The sequence below is a fragment of the Canis lupus genome, chromosome 25 (genome assembly GCF_011100685.1).
Source record: "Canis lupus familiaris isolate Mischka breed German Shepherd chromosome 25, alternate assembly UU_Cfam_GSD_1.0, whole genome shotgun sequence".
NCBI classification, from domain to species: Eukaryota; Metazoa; Chordata; class Mammalia; order Carnivora; family Canidae; genus Canis; species Canis lupus.
The window spans coordinates 3081692-3103904 of record NC_049246.1 but is presented as its reverse complement, the minus strand read 5'-3'; the positions used below and the strand labels follow the sequence as shown (position 1 = coordinate 3103904).

Below are 22213 nucleotides of genomic sequence, written 5' to 3'. Positions count from 1 at the left end.
AAAGGGGTCAAAATGACACTCCGCACCCACCAAGTACTATTGATGTGGTTTTGTTTGTTTTAAACTTTGATATCTATAACTGAAACTGTCTCCGAACTGTCTCAGGTAGTACTCCTTGAGTCGTTGGGAGCATCACTGTGAGGATAGAGTAATGGCCTAGATGTCTCCAAGAAGGCTTTTTCTAACTTTCCAGAAAGACGCCAATTTCAACTGGAAGCTTTACTTTTTACAAGTAAAACAAATTTGCCAATGCCTGGAACTAAGGAAGCATTCCCTAACTTCTTGTTGAACAAATCCTTGGAAGGTTGGACTTGGTGAGTGCTTGTACGAACAAGTGACCTCTGGAGGAGATTTTAGCAGGAAAAATAGGCTCTCTTTAAGGGGCTGATCTAACCAGAAGTCACTGAAGGAAAAGAGAGTGAAAATGATGAGGGGAAGGACTGAAAGATACATTTTTTCCTTTGTAATTTAATTTGCAGCTCATTCTGACTGTAGAATGATGCAAATGAACAGTCTCTGCCTTTCTCTGGATTTGAATTCTGCTCTGTGTCATCAGGGTCCTCCTCTCCTGTTATGTATAGTTGGACATCTGATATCTCAAAGATTTGTCCTAAAGTAATTATGTGGACTAAAATACCCTAAACCAAGGATTTTTGAAGTGAATTTGAAATACCCAATAGACTTAATGCACCGTCACCTTTATTTGAGTACAGCTGACACAAAATGTTCCATTGGTTTCAGATGTACAACACAGTGATTCAACGACTCTATACGTTACGCTCACCACCCGTGTAGCTACCATCTGTCACCACACAACGCTATTACAGAATCACTGACTATATTCCTTACTCTGCGCGTTCTATTCCTGATACTTATTCATTCCATAATTGGAAGCCTGTATCTCTCTCTTCCCTTCACTATTTGTCCATCCCCCATCCCCTCCCGAGGGCCACCATCAATGTGTTCTTTGTATTTCTGAGTCTGGTTCTGCTTTAAAGCTACAACAGAAATACAAGGATATGTAAGAAAAACTAAGGACTATTTTATGTATTAACTAAAATGTAAAATTCATTTTCAGTCATTAGCATAAAGAATAAATAGTGAAGAATAGCTAATCTTCTGTTTCAGAAAATATTCAAGTATACATATGTATTTTGGAAACCTATTAAAACTTTTAGAGGAAATTATAATAAAACAACCAATATAGGGAGTGGTAATTCTGTTTTGTTTTTTTCATTACTACTTATAGTAAACAAAAAAAAGTCAAATTCAATAACATAAATTTGAACTTTCCCCATTCCATACTTGTTAACATTTCAGAAAATTGAAGTAATAAAAAAAGCATTCTCATCAAATTATAAATGACAGCAGAACAACATACATCTGTCTGTAAAAGGGACTCCCAGGTTGCTAAAAACATCCTTGATTGGGGACAAGGTGAGTGGACACAGAAAGAAGCTGAATAAAACAAAGTTGAGGCTGCCTCTTATTGTATAGAGTAAGCTTATTATGAGTTATAGGATACATGATAAATGCATTTCCTTTAAGGACACTATTCATTAATTTCATTAAGATAAGGATTCAAGATTTCAGAAGGAGATGTTAGTGGAAAGTGAAGTAGGTAGTCTATTCCTTACTCGTACACAAGGCATAGTCTACTTTTTAGGAAGGCATTTTATTAAAATGGTTGACTTTTAAAAAATACTTTAATTTTTAGAGCAGTTTTAGATTCACAGCAAAATTGAGGGGAAGGTACAGAAATTTCTCAATGTACTCTGTACTCTCCCACATGCATAGCCTTCCCCATTATGAATGTCCCCAACCAGAGTGCTACATTTGTTATAAACGACAGACCCATATTGACAAATCATAACAACAAAAGTCCATAGTTCATCTTAGAGCTCACTCATGTTGTTCTATGGATTTGTACTAATGTGTAACGACACGTATCCATCAGTATGGTATCACGCAGTCTTTTCACTGCCCTAAAAATACTCAGCTCCGTTTTTACATCCCTTCTCAACCTGAAGTCTGGCAACCATTGATCTTTTCACTGTCTCCCTAGTTTTGCCCTTTTCACAACATCATATCATTGGAATTATATGGTATTAATAAGCCTTTTCAAATTGGCTCTTTCACTTAGTAATATTGACTGAAGATCCCTCCATGACTTTTCATGGCTTGTTAGTTCATTTTTTTTTATCACTGAATAATATTCAATTGTCTGTCTGTATCACAGTTTATTTTATTCATTCACCTATAGAGGGACATCCTGGTTGCTTATTAGTTTCAGGAGGATTTTTTAGGTCATTTTTTTCCTCAGATTTTCTGAATAGATAATTATGTCATCTGCAAACAAAGACAGTTTTATTTCTTCCTCCCCAGTCTGTATACCCTTTATTTCCTTTTGTCCTACTGAATTAGCTGTAACTTCCAAAATAATGTTGGCAAGGAGCGGTGAGAAGGGACATCCTTGCCTGATCTTAGTGGAGAAGCTTCAAGTTTCTCAGCATTACATATAATGTTAGCTGCAATGTATTTGTAGATATATTTATATATTATTGGGTTTTATTTATTAATATTTTATTGAGGGAAAAGGTTGTTTTAAAGAATATAATTAGAATTCAATTTTCATCACAAATCTCAAGAGTTTGCCTTGATTCTTTGATTTAGTTATATGACTTTTGTCTTAAAGACTAATATTTGAATTTGTTGGTTTTCAGCATCTTCCATCCTTCCAGATGTGTTTTTGTAGTTGGTTGATATTTTCCAAAACCTTCATTCTCTCAAATCTTTTCCCTTATGTTTACCACATTTCCTTTCCGTGCTATATTTAAAATAATATTAGTCTCATAGGGTCTCAATCAAAATTACATAAGAAAGTTGTGAACAATGCTTAAACTCTATATATATGCAAACTATGGAACTTACAGAATAACTATTAATACATTAATAGTAGTTTGTGAGAGCTGCCATAAAAAAAGCAACACAGGCTGGGTTGCTTAAAAACAGAAAATTATTTTCTCAGAGTTCTGGGGGCCAGAAGTCCAAGATCAAGATGTGGACAGATTTGTTTTCTTCTCTATTTTCCGTGGCTAATAAACGCCTACCTCCTTACTCCATCTCAGCTGGGTTTTCCTCCTTTTTAGCTACTGGAAGTTAGGGGGGCTTCAACATATGAACTTTGGGAGAGGGGAACATAAATCATCCCATTAAAACATTCCACCTGACTGCTGCAGACATTATTGAAATCATCTTCCAAATAACATTAAAGTAATAGGAATTGGAGATGGATTGGATCTCCTATACCTTCTATAGATGATAAATGTGGAATCTACATAACATGGTAAAGGTAACATGTTAAAAGTAAAATAACTTATTGGTACCTCCAAGAGTTAGTGTTTTTACATATTTATCATTGTTACTGTCTATAACTGTGCTCTCCACTACTTCTCTCCAAATATCTCAGTTATTTGCTTATGGAGACCTCCTTAACAATTTTTGATTGCCTATTGTGAAAGCAGTTCAAACCACAGCAATTTTAACATATTTTGCAGGAAAATTTGGTGGAGCATTTCATGAAGTATGAGAGCAAAAATAAGCATCATCAATGTTATTTCATTGCTTAACTAGGTAATTTGGTTTAGAGCAAGTAATTAATTTAATATGATTAGTTAAAAAAACTTCTTGCTGTATTTTTCTTATAATAAAATCATTTTCTAAATGCTAGCAGCATTTTCCCCATTTGTTCCCATGTTGATAATTTCTAATATATTAAATGCTCGGTTAAATTCATTAAAATGTTAATACTTCCTATGAAGTCTATAAAAATTGCTCTACATTATTTAATTATACTTTAATTTTCAAAAGGCCTAAATATTTCTATAACATGGTATCATATGTATTTGTACACATGCATACATCCATACACACACAAATTCATTTCAAATACAAGTGATTTGTTAGACAACCTTGATCCATCTGAAACCCAAGAAAGGAAAAAGAGATCTCACAGAAGTTGATAAATGTCATGGTATTCAGACAGTAAATCTTTTGCACTATAATTAAAAAGGAGTCCTTAGGCCTTCCCTCAGATAGTTTTGTCTTTATTTTCTGACACTTCTACCTGAAGTAGTCCCTGGATTAATTAATCCAAAATTGAATAAAACAGATAAATATAATAGGGTAGCTGCATTGACACTAACAAGAACTGATAATTGAAAGCCTAAGAATGAGGAGAGACTTCAAAACTGTGAAAAGGATAGATTTCTTGTGCAATTTCTTATTGGCCAAAAAGAAACAGCTACTAATATAATTTCAGTGTTTAAAAAGCCCCAAGCTTACAACTAGACCACAGAGTATAATAACTGAGGTTCATCCCAAAGCTCTGAATTATAAAGAAAAAGTAAAAAAAAAAAAAAAAAAAGGTAAATTATGTACTGTGTATTTTGTTTAAAAAGGAGATGATAGATAACATGTTAGATTTTCAGCCAATGGTTTTCATACATTGTAAGCAAAAAAGTGTTGTCACTTTAAATTCAACTATTTGGAACATTATTTGCATTACTTTTAGATCTCTTCATTCTCCAATATTCTGGGATAACAGATTTTCTTGCATATTCACTCAATGCCCTTTTCAAAATGATTTGCAAAGATTCTAAAACAGTCAATCCCACAGTCACAACACAGAAGCTAGATTATAGGATTTATCACAAGGGCCAATGCTGCTTATATGTCCTGGGATACTGATTATTTTTCCTTAACAGAATAAGCTGCAAAACTCAAATCTCTGTCTGTAGAGCCAAAGTCTCAGCCAGAGCTGTGTCAGCAAGCAGCAGCCCGTGAAGAACAATAAAACAGAAGTAAAACCGGAATGGAAAAAGATGAGAATAGGAAAGCCAGAAAATAAAATGGTTCAATACAACAACAGCTCAAATATATTTTAATAGCTGTTACAGCTTCCTGGCATCTAAGCTGTAATCACATGATCAGTGTTATGTAAATAATATTTATAGCCATTTGTTTGAACAGATATGAGCCAAACTTTATAAGGGAAAGAGATGGAAACTAATCAATATTATTAAAAGGACTTTATTTTATGTTAAATAATTATTTAGTTAAAATCAATAAAAAGAAAGCCATACAAAATAATCGTTTTTTGATATGTATACTTAAATATTATTTAATAGGGGAGGTAAGATGGGGGCATGGGGTAACTGGGTGATGGGCATTGAGGGCACATGATGTACTGAGCACGGAGTGTTATATGTTGGCAAACTGAATTTAAATAAAAAAAAAATTCTCCTTTCCTTTCAAGGGAGGTGTTTACCATTTCTCTTGTCCTTTCCTATGGCATTTATCAGCACCATAAACACAAGGGCCAGTCAACAAGAATTATACACAAGCTTTGTTACTTTCTCCTCACCAATGATCAGGTAGTTCTATAGCACAAAATCTTTTCCAAAGACTTCCAAGAAGAAATTATAAGAAAGGATTGTTTGACTTGAAGAAAAATAGAATTAGTTCAACAAACGTTTGCTGAGCTCATACCATGTGTCCTTGCCATTAGAGTTGCTGAATATGCTGAACAGAGAAAAAAAAAAGTGGGACGCCTGGGTGGCTCAGCGGTTGAGCATCTGCCTTTGGCCCAGGTCCTTGGGGTCCAGGGATCGAGTCCCGCGTAGGGCTCCCTTGAAGAGCCTGCTTCTCCCTCTGTCTATGTCTATGTCTCTGCCTTTCTCTGTGTGTCTTTCATGAATAAATAAATAAAATCGTTAAAAAAAAAGAGAGAGAGAGAGAAAAGAAAAGTCATAGTACTTGGCTTCAAAGAGCTCACAGTCTTATGAAGAGAAGAGACATGTAAATGATTAATTATAATATTATGTGGAAAACATAAACGCTCCAGACATAGAAGAGGGAGTGAAAACCCATCCTGAGAGAGGAAATGGGGGAGCCTTTCTGAACCTTGAGTCTTAGGATCTTAAAGAGTGAGAAGCATCTAGCTAGATGTAATGGTTCGATTTCAAGGTAGTAAAATACTAAGAAAACTTACAGAGGTAATATTCACAGAGCACAGCATGGGAGCTAAAAACCCTAGCAATCTAGAACTGCTGGACACAAAACAGAAGTCAGAAAGGAATGAGAGGCGAGGCTAGGTAGAAGGTTGGGGTCCATATATGATATATCTTGTTAAGAAGCTTGGGTTTTATTTTATAGGATCTACAAAGTAAGAAATAAGGAACCAGGTCAGAGTTTTAAAATAATATAATATAGTAACATCATTCATAAGAGCCAAGAGATAGAAACAACCCAAGTCCATCAAAAGATGGATGAACCAAATGTGGCATACACGTACAATGGACTATTATTCATTCTTAAAAAGGAAAGGAATTCTAAATTCATGCTAAAATATGAGTGAACCTTGAAAACATTATGCCAAGTATAATAAGGCTGACACAAAAGGACAGACATTGTATAATTGTATAATTCCACTTGTATGAGGTACCTAGGGTAGTCAAACTCACAGAATTGGAAAATTGGTTGCCAGGGGCTGAGGCAGGGGGTAACATGCAGTTATTGTTTAATGGGTACAGAGTTTCGGTTTGGAAAGATGACAAAGTTCTCTGGAGATAGGTGGTGATGATAGTTGCATAACAATGTGAATGTACTTAATGCCACTGAATTGCATACTTAAAAATTGTTAAGATGGTAAATTTTATGTTATGTATGCTTTTCCACAATAAGAATAACATAGTAATGTTTATTATGTGTATTTTCCTCCCTTAAATAGTTGTTTATTGGCAGTGGGCGGGGATGAGCAATGGAGTTAGCATACACAGGCAACACTACACACCAGGATCACGTGGGAGGCCAAAGTGATGGGATAGCCACCCGGAGCCCCAGGTGAGGCCCTCTCTTCAAGAGTGAGTGTGCGTGGGGCCCGGAGCCTTGAGGGAGCAGCCTTAGAACACCTCCATTTAGTAGGCATGGTTAGAGAGGAAGGGAGACTTACTGGCTGCGGCCCTGGCCTGAGGTGTACTTTCCTCGGCAAGTGAGGCTGTTGGCCAGGGCTCGCTGGACATAGTCCTCCTCGGCAGCCTTCAGATTCACCTGCTTTCCACCCCAGGCCTTCAGGGCAGAACTCTACAGGGCTTGGCCACAAGACAAGGTCAGGGCCCACAGCCTCAGCAGGGGGTACTATTATATTTTAATAGAAGGATTTTATTTTATATTTTAAAGATTTTTTTTTATTTGACAGAGAGAGAGAGAGAGAGAGAGATAGAGCACACAAGCAGGGGGAGGGGCAGAGGGAGAGAAAGAAACAGCTCCACACTGAGCAGGGAGCCAGATGTGGGGCTCAATCCAGGACCCTGAGATCATGATCTAAGCTGAAGGCAGATGCTTAACTATGTGAGCCACCTACGCACCTCTAATAGAGGGATTTTAATGTGGAGAATGTTTATATATAAAGTATTCTGGAATGTTATGTGAACTTGGATGAGAAGAGATCGGAGCCATGGATGTAGGGAATCGAAGTGAGACACGCTAGCCTAAGTAAGACTCCCTCAACCAGAGCACGAAGAATAAGGCTGGAAGAGAGGGAAAGGATCTGGGAAATATTAGGGAACATAACTGGCCAAAAGATTGGCAGGCCTCGGTGATTAATAAGAGTGCTATCTATGCTCTAAAACTCAGTGGCTTAAAAGAATAATTTAGGTTATTTTACAGCTTTGTGGCTGTGTTGGTCAGTTCAGGCTCTGAAACCAAGGACTACAGAGTGGGTAGCTTAAACAAGAAACATTTATTTCTCAGGGTTCTGAAGGTTGGGAAGTCTAAGATACCACAGAGTCAGTGTCTGGTGAGACCTTGTCTTCTGCTGTGTTCACACTTGGTAGACAGAGGACCAGGGAACTTTCTGGGTCCTCTTTTTAAGAGCAAACTAGCCCCATTCCTGAAGGATCCACCCTCGTGCCCAATTGCCTGCCAAGAGCCCTACCTCCTGATACTATCACATTGAGGTTTGGTTTCAACAGAGGAATTGTTGGGGGGAAGAATAAACATTCAGCCCATAATATTGGACCAGGAATTTGGACAGGACTGAGGTGGTTGATTCTTCTGTCCCACATGGCATCAACAGAAGTTACTCAGTAGGGCTCAGCTAAAGGGCAGCCTGGTGGGCAGTTGTGGGGTAAAGGTCAAAGTTGACTTTTCTTACAACTCTTGTCATTGGAATAAACAATTACAATGCTGGACTCAACTGCGATTATCAGCAAGTGGGACTACTCATTGTCTGTCTGGTGTGGTGGCCTTAGGACAGTCAGACTTCTTTACGTGGCATGTCACAGGTTTCCCCCAAAGCCTAGATGGAAGCTGCAAGATGACTGACGAGTAAGCCTTGGGAGCTATAAAAAGTCATTTCTGTTGCATTCCATTGGTCAGGCAGGCTCTGACTCAAGAAAAGGATAACCAGACGGCACCTCAATTTGCAGCCATTTATCTACCACATCAAGCTTTTGGATCGGATAGCACAATCAAGGATGACTCCGATTTTTAACATGACTAAATGGGAGGGCCTCCTACTTGACAAATGTGACAGAGGAAGGACCAGGCTTAAAGAGACAGATAATGAATTCATCTTTGGATAATAAGCGTTTGAGAAAAGAATATAGGTATTATTTATTTATTTATTTATTTATTTATTTATTTATTTATTATTTTATCTATTTATTCATGAGACACACAAAGAGAGAGGCAGAGGCACAGGCAGAGGGAGAAGCAGGCTCCACGCAGGGAGCCCAATGCGGGACTAAATCCCAGGATCCCAGGATCACACCCTGAGTTGAAGGCTGACGCTCACCACTGAGCCACCAAGGCGCCCCTTGATTTATATATCTAAATCACAATTAAATAACACTGGGTTTTATAAAATCCATGTTCTTTTGGGACCTATAATTTATCTTTTTTTTTGTCATCTACACTTCTGCACCCCTAACTTGTGATCCTTACTTGGCACTCCTTTGCTCCAAGCAGAGGACTTACTCTGGACTTACGCTGGACTGACCGGTGGACTCAGTGATAATTAAGTCAGACAAGATGATACCATGTAGACAGGGGAAGGAGACAGATAAAAGATAATTAAACATATAAATAAATAAAGTGATTTTTGTTAAGGTCCAAGAAGACAACAGCATTGTGGTATGAAAGGAAAAACTAAGGGTGGAGGAAGAGGATAGTAATTAGATTGGGTGTTCTGGAAGTCTTCACAGAGAAGGTGATGATATGAGCGGAGACATGATAAAGAAGCCATCCACACACACCAGGCACAGGGAGAGGCTGGAAGGAGGCCACGGGGTGGCAATGAGGACAGAGGACAGTGAAGGCCCTCTCCTTGTTCCTGCCACCTTTTTTGCCTCCATGATCTGCACACAGTGTTTCTTCCTGTAATGCCTTTTTCTAACATCTTTGCTTAGATGACTCCTAGTTTTCCACTCAAACTCAATTATGGCACTTTCTTCTCCAGGAAGGGTTAGGTGAAGTTTGGAACCACTTCCCAGGGCTTCAGGAAAGGCAGCTCCGCCATAGCTTCTGTGGCTCACACCGTGAGAGCTGTTCACTTGTTTGCTATTCCTAATAATCTGGTAGTCATCTGAAGGCGAGACTTTTGTCCTTGATTTGGGTATCAACAGCAAGTACCAAATAGTAAGGGCTCTCTTCAACAAGTGAGTGAGGACTAAATAAAGAAAGAGGAAAAGGAGGGAAAGAGGGACAAAAATGAGGCAAACATCAAGAGTGTCCTTACAGAAGGAGGTAGTATATAAAATGCTACTGGGATCTGGCTACAGTGATATTTTTAGATCATAGTCAGCATTTTCTGCATGGCTAAGTATGTCAGTGCATACACACACATGGATTTTATTTTATTATCTAAACAAGAGTAAAATTCCAGATTCTAAGAAGCTTCTAGAAGAAATCTAAACTTGGCCCAGGGCTTGCTGTCATCTCATTTTGCTGCCATTGGTATTTGGTACAGAAGAGACACTCTGTAAGCATTTGTAGAATTAATTAAACCTGGAGAGAGAAAGAGCATCTCTTGGCCAGAGCCCCCAACTCCCTCCACTAGATTCTTTGCGTGTTTACTGCCAACAAGATTTCCAGCTTCTTCCTGGCTCCAGCAGGTAAAGAGGAGAATGTGGCAAAAGATTTTCCAGGTGGCATGTCCCAGACCTACCTGGCAAAAATCACTGAGCTTGGAGAATGCCATGGAGAAAAATAATAGTGTCAGTCATTTAAAACTGAAGCAGTACTATGGCAAAAAAAAAAAAAAAAAAAAAAAAAAAAAGCAGGTTTTTTTACAATCATGCAGGGAGCTGACAACTTGGGTAGCTTGAGTCCAGATGAAGGTAAAAGGAAAACCATGGAGGAAGAAAGCCTTAGTTTTTTTTTTTCTGTGGCTGCTCGGAGGACAAGCACCACCGTGTGCTTCTAAAGCTGAAGTGAAGAGGGAAACAGAATGGGACTCAAAACAAAAAAACATAATTCTACATGATTGTCTTACCGGTTCCGTGTTACCTAGAAGCAATCTGTGCACTTAACACAGCTTTAGAATCACACACACACACACACACACACACACACACACACACAAAATCACAAATCACCAAGTTATAGCACAGGCATTAAAAATCCCAGAGAGTTTTACTGTATGTTTCGGTTTCCAAGAATTCAAACAAAAAATAACCTCTATCTAGAAAAACTGTGACTGTGCCTCATATGGTCAAAGGAAAATGAGGGGAAGGATAAGCCAAAAAGTTTCCTCTCTGATATGTAATTTATAAGGGATCTTGAGCAAGAGTTTATATCTCAAAACCATCAAACATTTCTAGTGAACAGTGTTTCTGTTTTATAAATATCCAAAACAATCCATTGGGTTTTTATATTTCATTAATAATGTGAATTGGGGGGATCCCTGGGTGGCTCAGTGGTTTAGCGCCTGCCTTTGGCCCAGGGCGCAATCTTGGAGTCCCGGGATCGAGTCCCACGTCGGGCTCCCGGCATGGAGCCTGCTTCTCCCTCCTCCTGTGTCTCTGCCTCTCTCTCGCTCTATGTCTATCATAAATAAATAAACAAACAAACAAATCTTTTTTAAAAATGTGAATTGGGATAAAGTTTTGAATGGGTAATATCAAGAACTGGTAATTCTTCATTTTGCTTAGTGATGAGACAGAGAAAATATAAGATATTAAATAATGACCTAGGGGCACCTGGGTAGTTCAGCTGGTTAATTGTCTGCCTTCGGCTTGGGTCATGATCCTAGGGTCCTGGGATCGAGTCCCACATTGGGTTCCCTGCTCTGTGGGGAGCCTGCCTCTACCTCTGCACCCACCCTGTCTCTCATGAATAAATACATAAAATATTTAAAATAAATAAATGAGGAAAAATAACCCTCAAATGTAAATGTGAATTTTATGCAAAGAAATGGTTCTTCATCATTGATAAACTAAATGGTCACATCTGAATGAGGGAAGATAGATGATCTTATTTGCTATTTTTGCTTGTCAATCATCATGCAGACACAGAAACCAGTTCCATATAGAAAAGAAATTCATTTGAGGACTGAGAGAAGGTGTCCAATACACAGTATTGGATTTTTCAAAGATATCATTAATGTCTTTAGCTTATATCTGTGGCAAATGAAAGCTACACTGGAAAGTGTCACTAATCCTGCAGGTATATGCGTTTTTGTCTGGTGAATAGAAGAGCATACCTCTTTGAAAATCAGTGGCTTAACCCTTTCCTTTTTGTACTTATTTAAGATAGTATCAAATACAATCTACGTTTTCTATCTAATTTAAAGTTAAGATTAGTTATTTTATGTTTTATAAGACATTAACTTATCACTTTCTAATGAATGCTGTTTAAAAGGATTAATTTATACAAGATTTTGGACATATATAATTTCTCATTTAATTGTGGCATAAAACCCAATCATTTCCAGAGACAAATCAGGAGAAAGTGGTTTCATTTCAGTTAATTAGTTGTAAAAGAAAAAACAACAACGAACTCATGGGGATTTGAGTTCCAAGCTCTAAAAACCCAGTGTTAAATTAAATGCCTAATGACCTGTCATAATTCTGTCAGCCAGGCTGACAAATCCTGAACAGGCACTTGCCTCATCCATGACACAGAAGCAGGTCCAGAAATGTTTGGTTCCTAGTGGGGGACTGGGCTGAGGTATTAGGGAGCTTGTGATCCATGCTGTCTCTGCCTAGTAACAGCAGGTGCATACACACATCTGGAGGATGGAGAGGCCAAGGCCCAGAAATCAGTCTGTGAGTGTGGCCCAGAGGACAGTGGGAGAGAAAAGTAAGCTAGGAGAATGCTGTTTTCTCTCACTTTTACACGTTTCATAATTATCTCTATCACTCAGTGTAGCCTCATATATTCACATGCTACTGTATACCTAGAATTTTGTTATGAGTGCTGCCGTGGTACCCGATTCCAAGGTGTAACAGGATAGAGGTATCAGTGCGTAAAATATATTTAAAAATACAAGTCAGAAGAACAAATTCAAATGAAGTGTGCAGTATACAATACGAGTTACTTTTGACAGCCTACAATGGAAGCATTAGAATTTGGACAACCTTAGGGGTTGGAATAAAACTTCTACATTATACATTTTTGATAAAAGTGTATGTTTTAATACAAATGGCTCAGAGCACTGACTCTACCAATAGACTGGAAGAAGGATAAACTTATCTTTGATATTCAAAAGTGTAATGCAACCCATGAAGGCTTAGATCAATATTCATTACAAATATTAAAATGCTTAGGGATGAAGCCAACCTTTTTTGCTGCATCGTATACAACAGAATGGAGTGTGTGTGTGTGTGTGTGTGTGTGTGGCATTTTCCTGTATGTGTTTAGTCTTTCATCGTGGGGGTCTAAGAGGGGATAAACAAAAACTGTGACAGTAACAGCAGTAATTAATTAACAGCTCTCTTTCATGGGTAAATATGCCAGGAAGAATGCTAAGCTCCAGAATTGCATTATCTTGAAAAACAAAACAAAATATGAAAAAAAAAAAAAACATTAGTGGTGCTGTAGGTCTTGGACTAGAGGAAGTAAGACCAAAGGCAAGGAGTTCAGTTGGAAAAACAAAACAAGAACAGAAATAAAAAGCAAAGTCAACATGTGCAATAAAGCTGCCATAACAAGAGAAAGCAACAATTAATTTGGACTTGGGAATAGGTTGAGAGAAGGCTTCCCAGGGACAGTGGTATTTGAGAAGAGATCTGAAGGACATAAATGTTTTTAAAACAGTTCAAAACAGAAAAGAGAGAAAAAGGAGAGGAATGTGCTAAATAATATTAAACTGAATTCAAATAAGGCAAATGCATTATCAGCTTTACTTATATAAATGAGTCTTATTTAAAGTTCTTTCAGCAGAAAGATCTCAGTTATGGAAGGGAATACTTACTATATGCAGTACCTTCTCTCATTTTTCTCCCTAGCATAGTCTCTTTGCCACTCTTCTTTAATAGTTCTTTGATATCCATGAGATAGTGTCTCTATAATATGAGATACTTTTCCCTCCAAATTACCCATACTTTGATGTGGAATTTACCAGGCGCAAGAAAATTATGAAAGGTACATTTTAGACACCCCAGATTTGAACAAGAGTAAAAGAAGAGGAAAACACTAGAATAAAAGAAAATCAATAGTCAGTAATAACAATAAAATGATAATCATTGGTCAGCTTCTCTGCCGAGTGCTTGGCAAAAGCAGAGCTTTGCGTGGCTGCAGACCAGCCATCAAAATCTACTCCATCTTGAAGGAGAAAGCCATTATTTGCCATTGCCATCCCAAGGTTCTGATACAATAGCCGGGAAGCAACATTATCATTCATTTCTCTATTATTTATTTTTAATTTAAAAAAACTTATTTTTTGGTGGAGGTGGGTGGCGGTGCACCCACGACGGTTGGTAGTTTCCAAATAAAAAAATGCACACACAGAATGCTATTTTTCCTCAATTACTACCACAAGCACAAGGTTGCATCTGACTGAATCTCCAGAAGGAGCTTCCCATGTAGAGTTCAGGTAGATAAAGAACATGAGTAGTATGTTTTATTCATTTTTATTATGAAATTCATATAGTAGCAAGTTCAAATTTAAAGTTATTGATAGCTTCTTTTCAAATAAAATTTGAATTAAAATATTCTTGTCATGATAAACTTATCAATAATGAGTTTACAGAAAACAAAACTTATGAAACAGAGATAAGTTTAACCCTAGGCAGTTTTAAGAATACAAATCTCCTTTGTTTCTGCTCCATTTATTATTTAACTGCTCCTCCCATTGTCCCAATGCTCTTCTGATGCCCTCACCCTCACCTCTCCTCCTTCTCTCCCCTCCCAGGGATTCCCTGGTTGTATTAGGGCTATATTCTCTGCTTCCTCTATCCTCAAAATCTACCCCCCAAGTCTCCTTTCTGACAGTAGGTTTGGTTCTTGATTCCACATCAAGAGGTTTCAAATAAATTAAAAAAAAACATAAAACCATAAATCTTGAGAAGTTTAAAGAGCTTTGATTCTAGAATATTTGGAATCAACTGAGTTCACCATGCTGGGGGATGGCATTTGATTGACAGGAATCTCATCACATTTCTTTCATTGCTCCATGACAAGAGAAACAAAAGATAAGAAAGGTAGGAATAGTGGGCTGTTCAAATGTTAATTTTTCTCCTGCCTCTTTAACAACTCCATTAATTAATTTATAAGAACCCAGATTAGTGGGGGATCCCTGGGTGGCTCAGCAGTTTAGTGCCTGCCTTCTGCCCTGGACGTGATCCTGGAGTCCAGGAATCCAGTCCCACATCAGGCTTCCTGCATGAAGCCAGCTTCTCCCTCTGCCTGTGTCTCTGCCTCTCTCTGTGTGTGTGTGTCTCTCATGAATAAATAAATAAAATCTTAAAAAAAAAAAGAACCTAGATTACTACCAAAGTTTAAACTTAATGTTGCAAAGCTGTTGATACACCTTCACAATAGGGAAAATTAAACTGAAAAAGATATGCTGTTGACCATGTAGAGACTGGGTTGTTTTTTTTTTTTTTACCTTAATTTGGAGAGCCATAAAAAGACCGAATGCTTTCACACAAAATATTTCACTGCTTTCTAATATTATTTAAGAGTTAGTTTTCTTTAATGTGGACTAGTTCACAATGTGGTCGATCATGTGTAACAAACTCGGTAAGGTCTTGGCTGTGAAAATATTTAAGGAACGCATCAAGCTCTCCAAATATATGCACTGATCTTGCAAATATTAGGCAAGAATAATGACCGCACGTAAGTGATTTTAACTGCCATTAACTCTGTACCTGTCAATATTACATCAGGAACCAAGGGACAAATTACTTGCTAAAGACATGTCTTCAATCATGCCTCACCCTTATCTAATACATAGGAAGAGGATCAGTCTCAAGCGGGTGGGTGTTTGGTTCTGTTTCTTATCCAGCTTCCTTTGGCACTATTCATTTTGACAGGTATCACTGGAATGGGGTGCTGGCTCCTAGCCCTGTGAAGGGGGCTTTCTCTGCTCTCTTAGAATGAGGCTAGACATTACTCTTTGAAGAAAGGTAAATAAATAAAAGCGGGTTAAGAAAGAAAAGAAAAGGAGACACTATATTCTTTGAAGAAGGCAAGTGCTTTATCACAATGCAAAAGTTTTTAAAAGAAGTTAATGTTGAAATGCATGGCTTAATTATAAGAAGCTGAGTCATGAAATAAACTCACAGGCTCAACTGAACTAGGCTAGGAACCCCATCTACATCAGATTTACCACATGTTCACCAGGATGGCATCTAGGTGGAGGCAGTGATGTACGACGGTTCCAGCATGTTCTATAGTTAAGATCTAGATTTGCACCCAGGCCCCATCATTCAACAATGCAACACTGCACATCACTCAACACTCAAATTCCTCACAAGAAAAAAAAAATCATACTTTACAGGTCTATTTGGAGGCTTAAGTATAATAAACCATGCTAACTGTAAAAGGTGAAATAAAATAGAGTCATTTATGTCAAGAGGATGTAAAAGGGAGCTAGGAGGCCATTAAAGAGGTAGGCCTTATACATGTCCTCACTGGGGGAGAACCTTTAACTTTTGAACTGGGCCAAAGCGCAAATATTCCAAGGATTCTGCAAGTTCAGGTAAACCTGCAACTTGCTGTAGTGATGGACTGCTGCCTAATGATGGCCATAGCAACCAAATATGTTTGGTCAAGATCAGTTTTCTAATCTTAGGCCATCAACACCTATCAAAATTCTTTGTAAACAACATATACAAGTATTCCTTTTTGCCGTTAAAAAGCCCTGACTTGGGGATCCCTGGGTGGCTCAGTGGTTTGGCGCCTGCCTTTGGCCCAGGGCGCCATCCGGGAGTCCCGGGATCGAGTCCCACGCCGGGCTCCCTGCATGGGGCCTGCTTCTCTCTCTGCCTCTCTTTCTCCTTCTCTCTCTCTCTCTATATATATATATATCATAAATAAAAATAAATCTTTTAACTTATAAATAAATAAATAAATAAATAAATAAATAAATAAATAAAATAAAAAGCCCGGACTTCTGTTCCCTAGGACACAATTTGGGTTGTTACTCAAATTTGTGTTCCCTGGATTGTAATTCTGAGACTTCAAATAAATCCTTTTATTTATTTCAGTTCTGCCTCTTTTTTCAGTTGACACAAATTAAGCCAGTTCCTAACATATATCAACTTGAATTGCTAGCTACTAGACTATGTTTATCCTTCCAGTATATGATCAATACAACTATAACATCATTAGTCCTGTATTAATAGAAACAATAAAATCCTTCTGTTTATGCCTATAAAAATAACCATGAAATGTAATTAACGCAGGCCTTTCTTTTTGTATGATATTACAGAAGTACCAGAACAAGCCTGCAATCAAGTCCCCACAACATGAACTGTTTTAATATTTGAATTCATAAGAAGACTGTTATTAGGCAATTAGCCTAAACCATGCAATTTAATCAGACAAAGAAACATACAGGGAATCTTCTAGAATTGAGAGATTCTGCAACTTCATTCAAGTGCATTCATTTTGAACACCTATCTTTCAGTACTGAAGTATGACTGGTAAATATGACAGATATATTCCTGATACTCATACTGGGAGGAGAAGAGCAAAATATAACAATATAATGTAAAATAGAATGTGCAGAATAAAAGCATTTATCCCAGAGACTGTATAGAGAGGGACTGCTTCATGGAATTTCCCTGTGGGAGGGGGGACATGAGATAAGTTTGAAAGAGTGAGTAGGACTTAGCCATGTGAAAATCAGTAAAAAAGCATTCTAAAAAATAAAAGAGACCAAAGAGAAACCCCAAACATTTTTAAACTAAAAACTGAGAAATCTTGTAGTAAAAAGATACAAGGCAAGATATTTATGTTAAGAGTTTCATTTAAGACACATGATCTGAGACACCGGGGTGGCTCAGTGGTTGACTGTCTGCCTTTAGCTCAGGGCATGATTCCCAGAGCCTTGGGATCGAGTCCTACCTCGGGCTCCCTGTAGGGAGCCTGCTTCTCCGTCTGCCTGTGTGTCTGCCTCTGTCTCTGTGTCTCTCATAAATAAATAAATAAAATCTTAAAAAAAATAAGACACATAGCCTTACTAGTAAATCTTATATCAAATATTCTAAAGTCAATAATTTCTGAATAATTTAGAACTATGTTTTTGTAAAACATGACCTATGATTTCAAAGAATTTCTATGAAAGTAAAACCTTATTCCTGATTTTATAATTAGTCATCCAGTGTTACTTTGCTTTGGAAAAACTGTCTAACCCAAGGGAAATGTGCTCTTCAATACTGAATGAAAGATATTCTAGAACAACTCTGTTAAGAATTTTGTTTTCAGGGGCAGCCCCGGTGGTGCAGCGGTTTAGCGCTGCCTGCAGCCCAGGACGTGATCCTGGAGACCCTGGATCGAGTCCCACATTGGGCTCTCTGCATGGAGCCTGCTTCTCTCTCTGCCTGTGTCTCTGCCTCTCTCTCTCTGCATCTCTATGAATAAATAAATAAAATCTTTAAAAAAAATTTGTTTTCATTTTCTTCTCCATTATTATCTCAGAAGATGAAAAGAGAAAATGCAAATGCAGTGTCTTTTTAAAAATGTACCTTTTAAAAGATACTACTAATTCTTATTTTCTTGTTACGTGTTATGTGTTTTTAGCCACCCTTCACCCTGCTGTATCATTAAGGTTGAGCAGCCTCCAATTCCACAGCTTCATATTAGCAAAAGGTACAAGCATTTTGAAAGAAGTCTTAGAAATGATCAAATACTTCCTATAGCTTTGCTTCTGACACTTTTAAGGACTCAATTTGTGGCTTTTTGTTGAATAGGCTTTGAAGTTAAGCATGCTTTGTATATTCCTGAACTATACAAAAAACCTAAGCAAAGAAAAAAGTGTTTAGTAGGAATGAACACTTTTAGTGGTTCAGAAGCAAAACTGAGAACAATACAGATTTAATATTTTATGGTCTCCCTGTTAATAGACAGTAAGCTCTTCAGGGCAGAGCCACTCCACCATGAAGTTCTAAGTGCCCTGATCATTGCCTGGCATGGGTTTGATAAGATATATGTTCAAAGAGTTAATGAATGAAGAAATGAATGAATGAATGAATGAATGGAACATATAAAAATGATTTGTGGGAAAAATATAAGCATGTGTTAATATGTAGGAAATTCGTACTACAATGTTTTGTTTTGGACAACATTTTGACAAGAATTTGGCAGCTTCATTTGATTAAATGCCATTGTAGAATTCCATTTGGAGAGTATGGTAAAAGACTCAATGAGTATTTTCTTCCAGTGCTTTCACAAAAGTCACTGTGGCCAAAAACAAAGTTAAATCAATTATGACATCAGGCCCAAAATCGGGGTTGGCATAAAATAGGGCTAAGTTGGTTCACTAACTGCAGAGGGAACAAAATGCAACAGGTGAGCACAGCCAGTTGCTGCTACTGTGTTCTTTCATTATGTGGATTTCACCTCCTGGGAATTTCATCTTACTCATCATCCACAGGATAACATCAATCCTGTACAGATATATCAGAGGAGAAGACCTTTGTAATTATAGGGTCAAAATCCCTTAAATCCCTCTCCCCAAAGAAAATGGAAGAAAGAAAAGCATAATACTGGGTTAATAATAGATATTTGAGAAGAAGTAGCTCAAATTCTGAGGCCACATCAATAGCTTACCTCATTTATCAGGGTTGGGTTTTTTTAGATTTTTTATTTTTAAGTAACCTCTACACCCAACATGGGTGTAGAACTCAAAATCTGAGGTCAGGAGTCACATGCTCCATGGATCAAGCTATCCAGGTGTCCCTCATTTTATCATTTTTAATACATTCTATTACTTTTAAGTGTCATTTAGTACTTAACAATCTCTAATAAAGTGAAGTTCTTCATTAGTTTCTTATAGTTATATATTAAAGTTATTCCAGTTCTGTTAAGATAGCAGGTCCCTGAGCCCTAAACACAAGAATCTAAAAAAAATGAGTTGATACTGTTGACATGGCTCAAATGAGCATGTGTAATCTGGTATCAAAGGGAATATATACGAAAGAATATGCTTCCTTCATTATTAGGGGAAAAGATCATTTCAACTAGTTTCAGGCTCCCATGGAAACTGGCCAAAGAACTACAGGAAAAACTTGAAGTAAATTCAGGCATCTCAAACCTTAAATATTTAGTAAGTAGCAATAGACAAAGCAGCCAAGGCTAATGTGGAATAATCAAGGCTGACTTCAAAAGAAATTGAATACATTTTTTTATTCAGAAGTTTCTTTATCTTTTTCATCTTACATTATGCAGTTTTCTCCAACTGTTTTTCTAGAACAGATAATTACTATAATTCAAGAGTGAACACAGAACCAATATTTTCTGAAGATGGAAGTAAACAGACTTTTGAGAACTCACAACTCAGTGATGCAGACAAAAGCAATTATGCTAGGTGACAAATATGACAGATCTGAGTTTTCTGTACTTAATATTCAAATCCAACAGAAATTTCATGAGAAATTTATAACTCTTCTGCAATTAACTTTTTAAATTTCTTATTCCTGACCAATCAAGAGACTAAGCCAGATGTCAGAGAAGTTTTAGTATTTTCATCTGCTGTTGGAGACTAAAGGCTTTTTTCTTTATTAACAACTTCTAATAATGTATTTTATTAACATAAGGACTTATAATTTACTAAGAGCCTTCACACACATCCACATATTTTATACTTCCTACAAATCTTTGAGGACTATATTTTATATGCATAAATATATTCAATAAAATATTATGAATATTAAGTCTATTGAGCAGATGAGAAAACCAAATCTCAAGGAGATTACTGAAAAGTAACAAGGCTTATAAATGGCAGAACCAGAACTTTTAGTGTGGGGATTTAAAATTCATTAGTTTTTTTCATTATATCACATTAAATGTGCACACTTAAACACATATGCCAAACGCCATCACCAGTTTTTATGCCATTTCTTGCTGTTTTTCAATGTATTTCATAATTATTAATCTGGCAAACAATAAATATCATCCACTTACAGTTAAGCAGAAAATGCTCTAAATCCCAAACTTAATTATAGAGTACCAGCTTACATCACTGTGATTAAATCCTAAATCCTTCTGACAGAAAGGTCTGGCAACACTCACCTCTTTTTGACGGTACTTTATGGCCAATTTGAGTCTTGCGAGATCATTTCCACTTTGTTCTTCTATGAGACTACTGTCATCTCTGTAATTGAGAATGATTTCCAGTTCTCTGGAACTCCTTGTCTGATCCAGTAGGTCCTTAGCAAACTGTTTGCACTGTCGGGACAGCTCCTCATATTCCGACTTGAATTCGTTTTCTACTTTACTCAGTTCCTGAAGCTCCCAACTTAGCTGAAAGGCTGTGAGAAAAGGGTCTTCACTTGATAGTGCAATGAGCGAGGGGCTGGCCAAGGCCTTGTAGATGTTGAGTCTGGAGCGTGAGTGGCGGAGGCTGTCCACGTCCGAGCTGGACACGCATTCCACACAGTTACAGCGGACCTCATGGGGTCTGGGCACAGAGACTCCTTTCTGAACTAAAAGCTTTATTATCTCGTAATTATTTGTATGGGCTGCCAAAATGATTGGTGTAATGTCTGGAGTGAATTCAGAAAACTGCTTATCAAGGAGTATGGGAGGCACCTAGAAAAAAGAAGAAAGCAGAGGTGATGAGTATTTATGCATTTGCTCAAGCCTGTGAATTTCAAACAGCACGCTGTAGGAACGCTGAACAAAGTTCATAAATCTTTTGCCAGGCTTTTTTGGCAGGAGAGAGATGGCTTTCTTTTTTTCTGCCAAAAGATAAGAGAAAATTAGTGAAAAAAAAACCTTTCTAATATAATTACACATTATTCTTATTATAATTTGTTTAATCTGAATCTTGATATTTTATGACATCTTAAAATAGTGGCTATGGGAAGTCTTTACTTGATAAAAGACTTTCTTGCTCCCAATTTATTTTCTGTCAATCTTTCCGTTTTTTCCCCAGACGTGTGGACTACTTAAATAATCAATACACTGAGTAATAATTAATGATTTGTTTTAAACCCAAGTTTTTCCTCTGTAATAGAAGTCTTAGTTCTTCAATCGTTTGTTTGTTCGTATGTTTGTTGGTTGGTTTTATCTTCTGCATTCCTAAAACCAAGTCTATGATTAAAGGTGGTAGCAGAACATAAGAAGCCTCGCCTCATGCTTTCTGTTTTCAACTATCACTCTATAGTGTATTTTCCAGATGACAACATATGCTCCATCACCATTTTATCAGATATCAACAAATGGTTCCCAGTGAATCAGATCACTGGCATGTTATGGACAATTTCCTTTGGGTTTTACTTTAGGACTGGTAATGATGAAAATGTTATAATAAGCACTCTTTAGTCAACATCTGTTAGGTACTTTAGCCCTCACTATTATTCACGTTTTATAGATGTGCTCCTTCAGTGCTTAAGTGGAAGAGTTACTGTTTGCACCCAGGTCCACCTGACTGACACCGGAGCCTGTATGCATTACACATCCCACTGCTTTACAAGTTTTGGTTTAATAGTTCTTCCTGCTGGCACAAAGAGGCATCTGCAAAAATAAATGCTGTATAAGA

At 37.4% G+C, this 22213-nt stretch overlaps 1 protein-coding gene across 2 annotated transcripts in view; it reads right to left on the bottom strand.

Moving 5' to 3' along the window:
* TRPC4 (transient receptor potential cation channel subfamily C member 4) overlaps nt 1-22213 on the bottom strand; it is a 206991-nt gene that overhangs the window by 93755 nt on the left and 91023 nt on the right. For both annotated transcript variants that reach the window (XM_038573176.1, XM_038573177.1), the window contains exon 3: nt 20743-21261. In XM_038573176.1, the coding sequence (XP_038429104.1) occupies nt 20743-21261 (519 nt within the window). The remainder of the gene's footprint in view (nt 1-20742; nt 21262-22213) is intronic.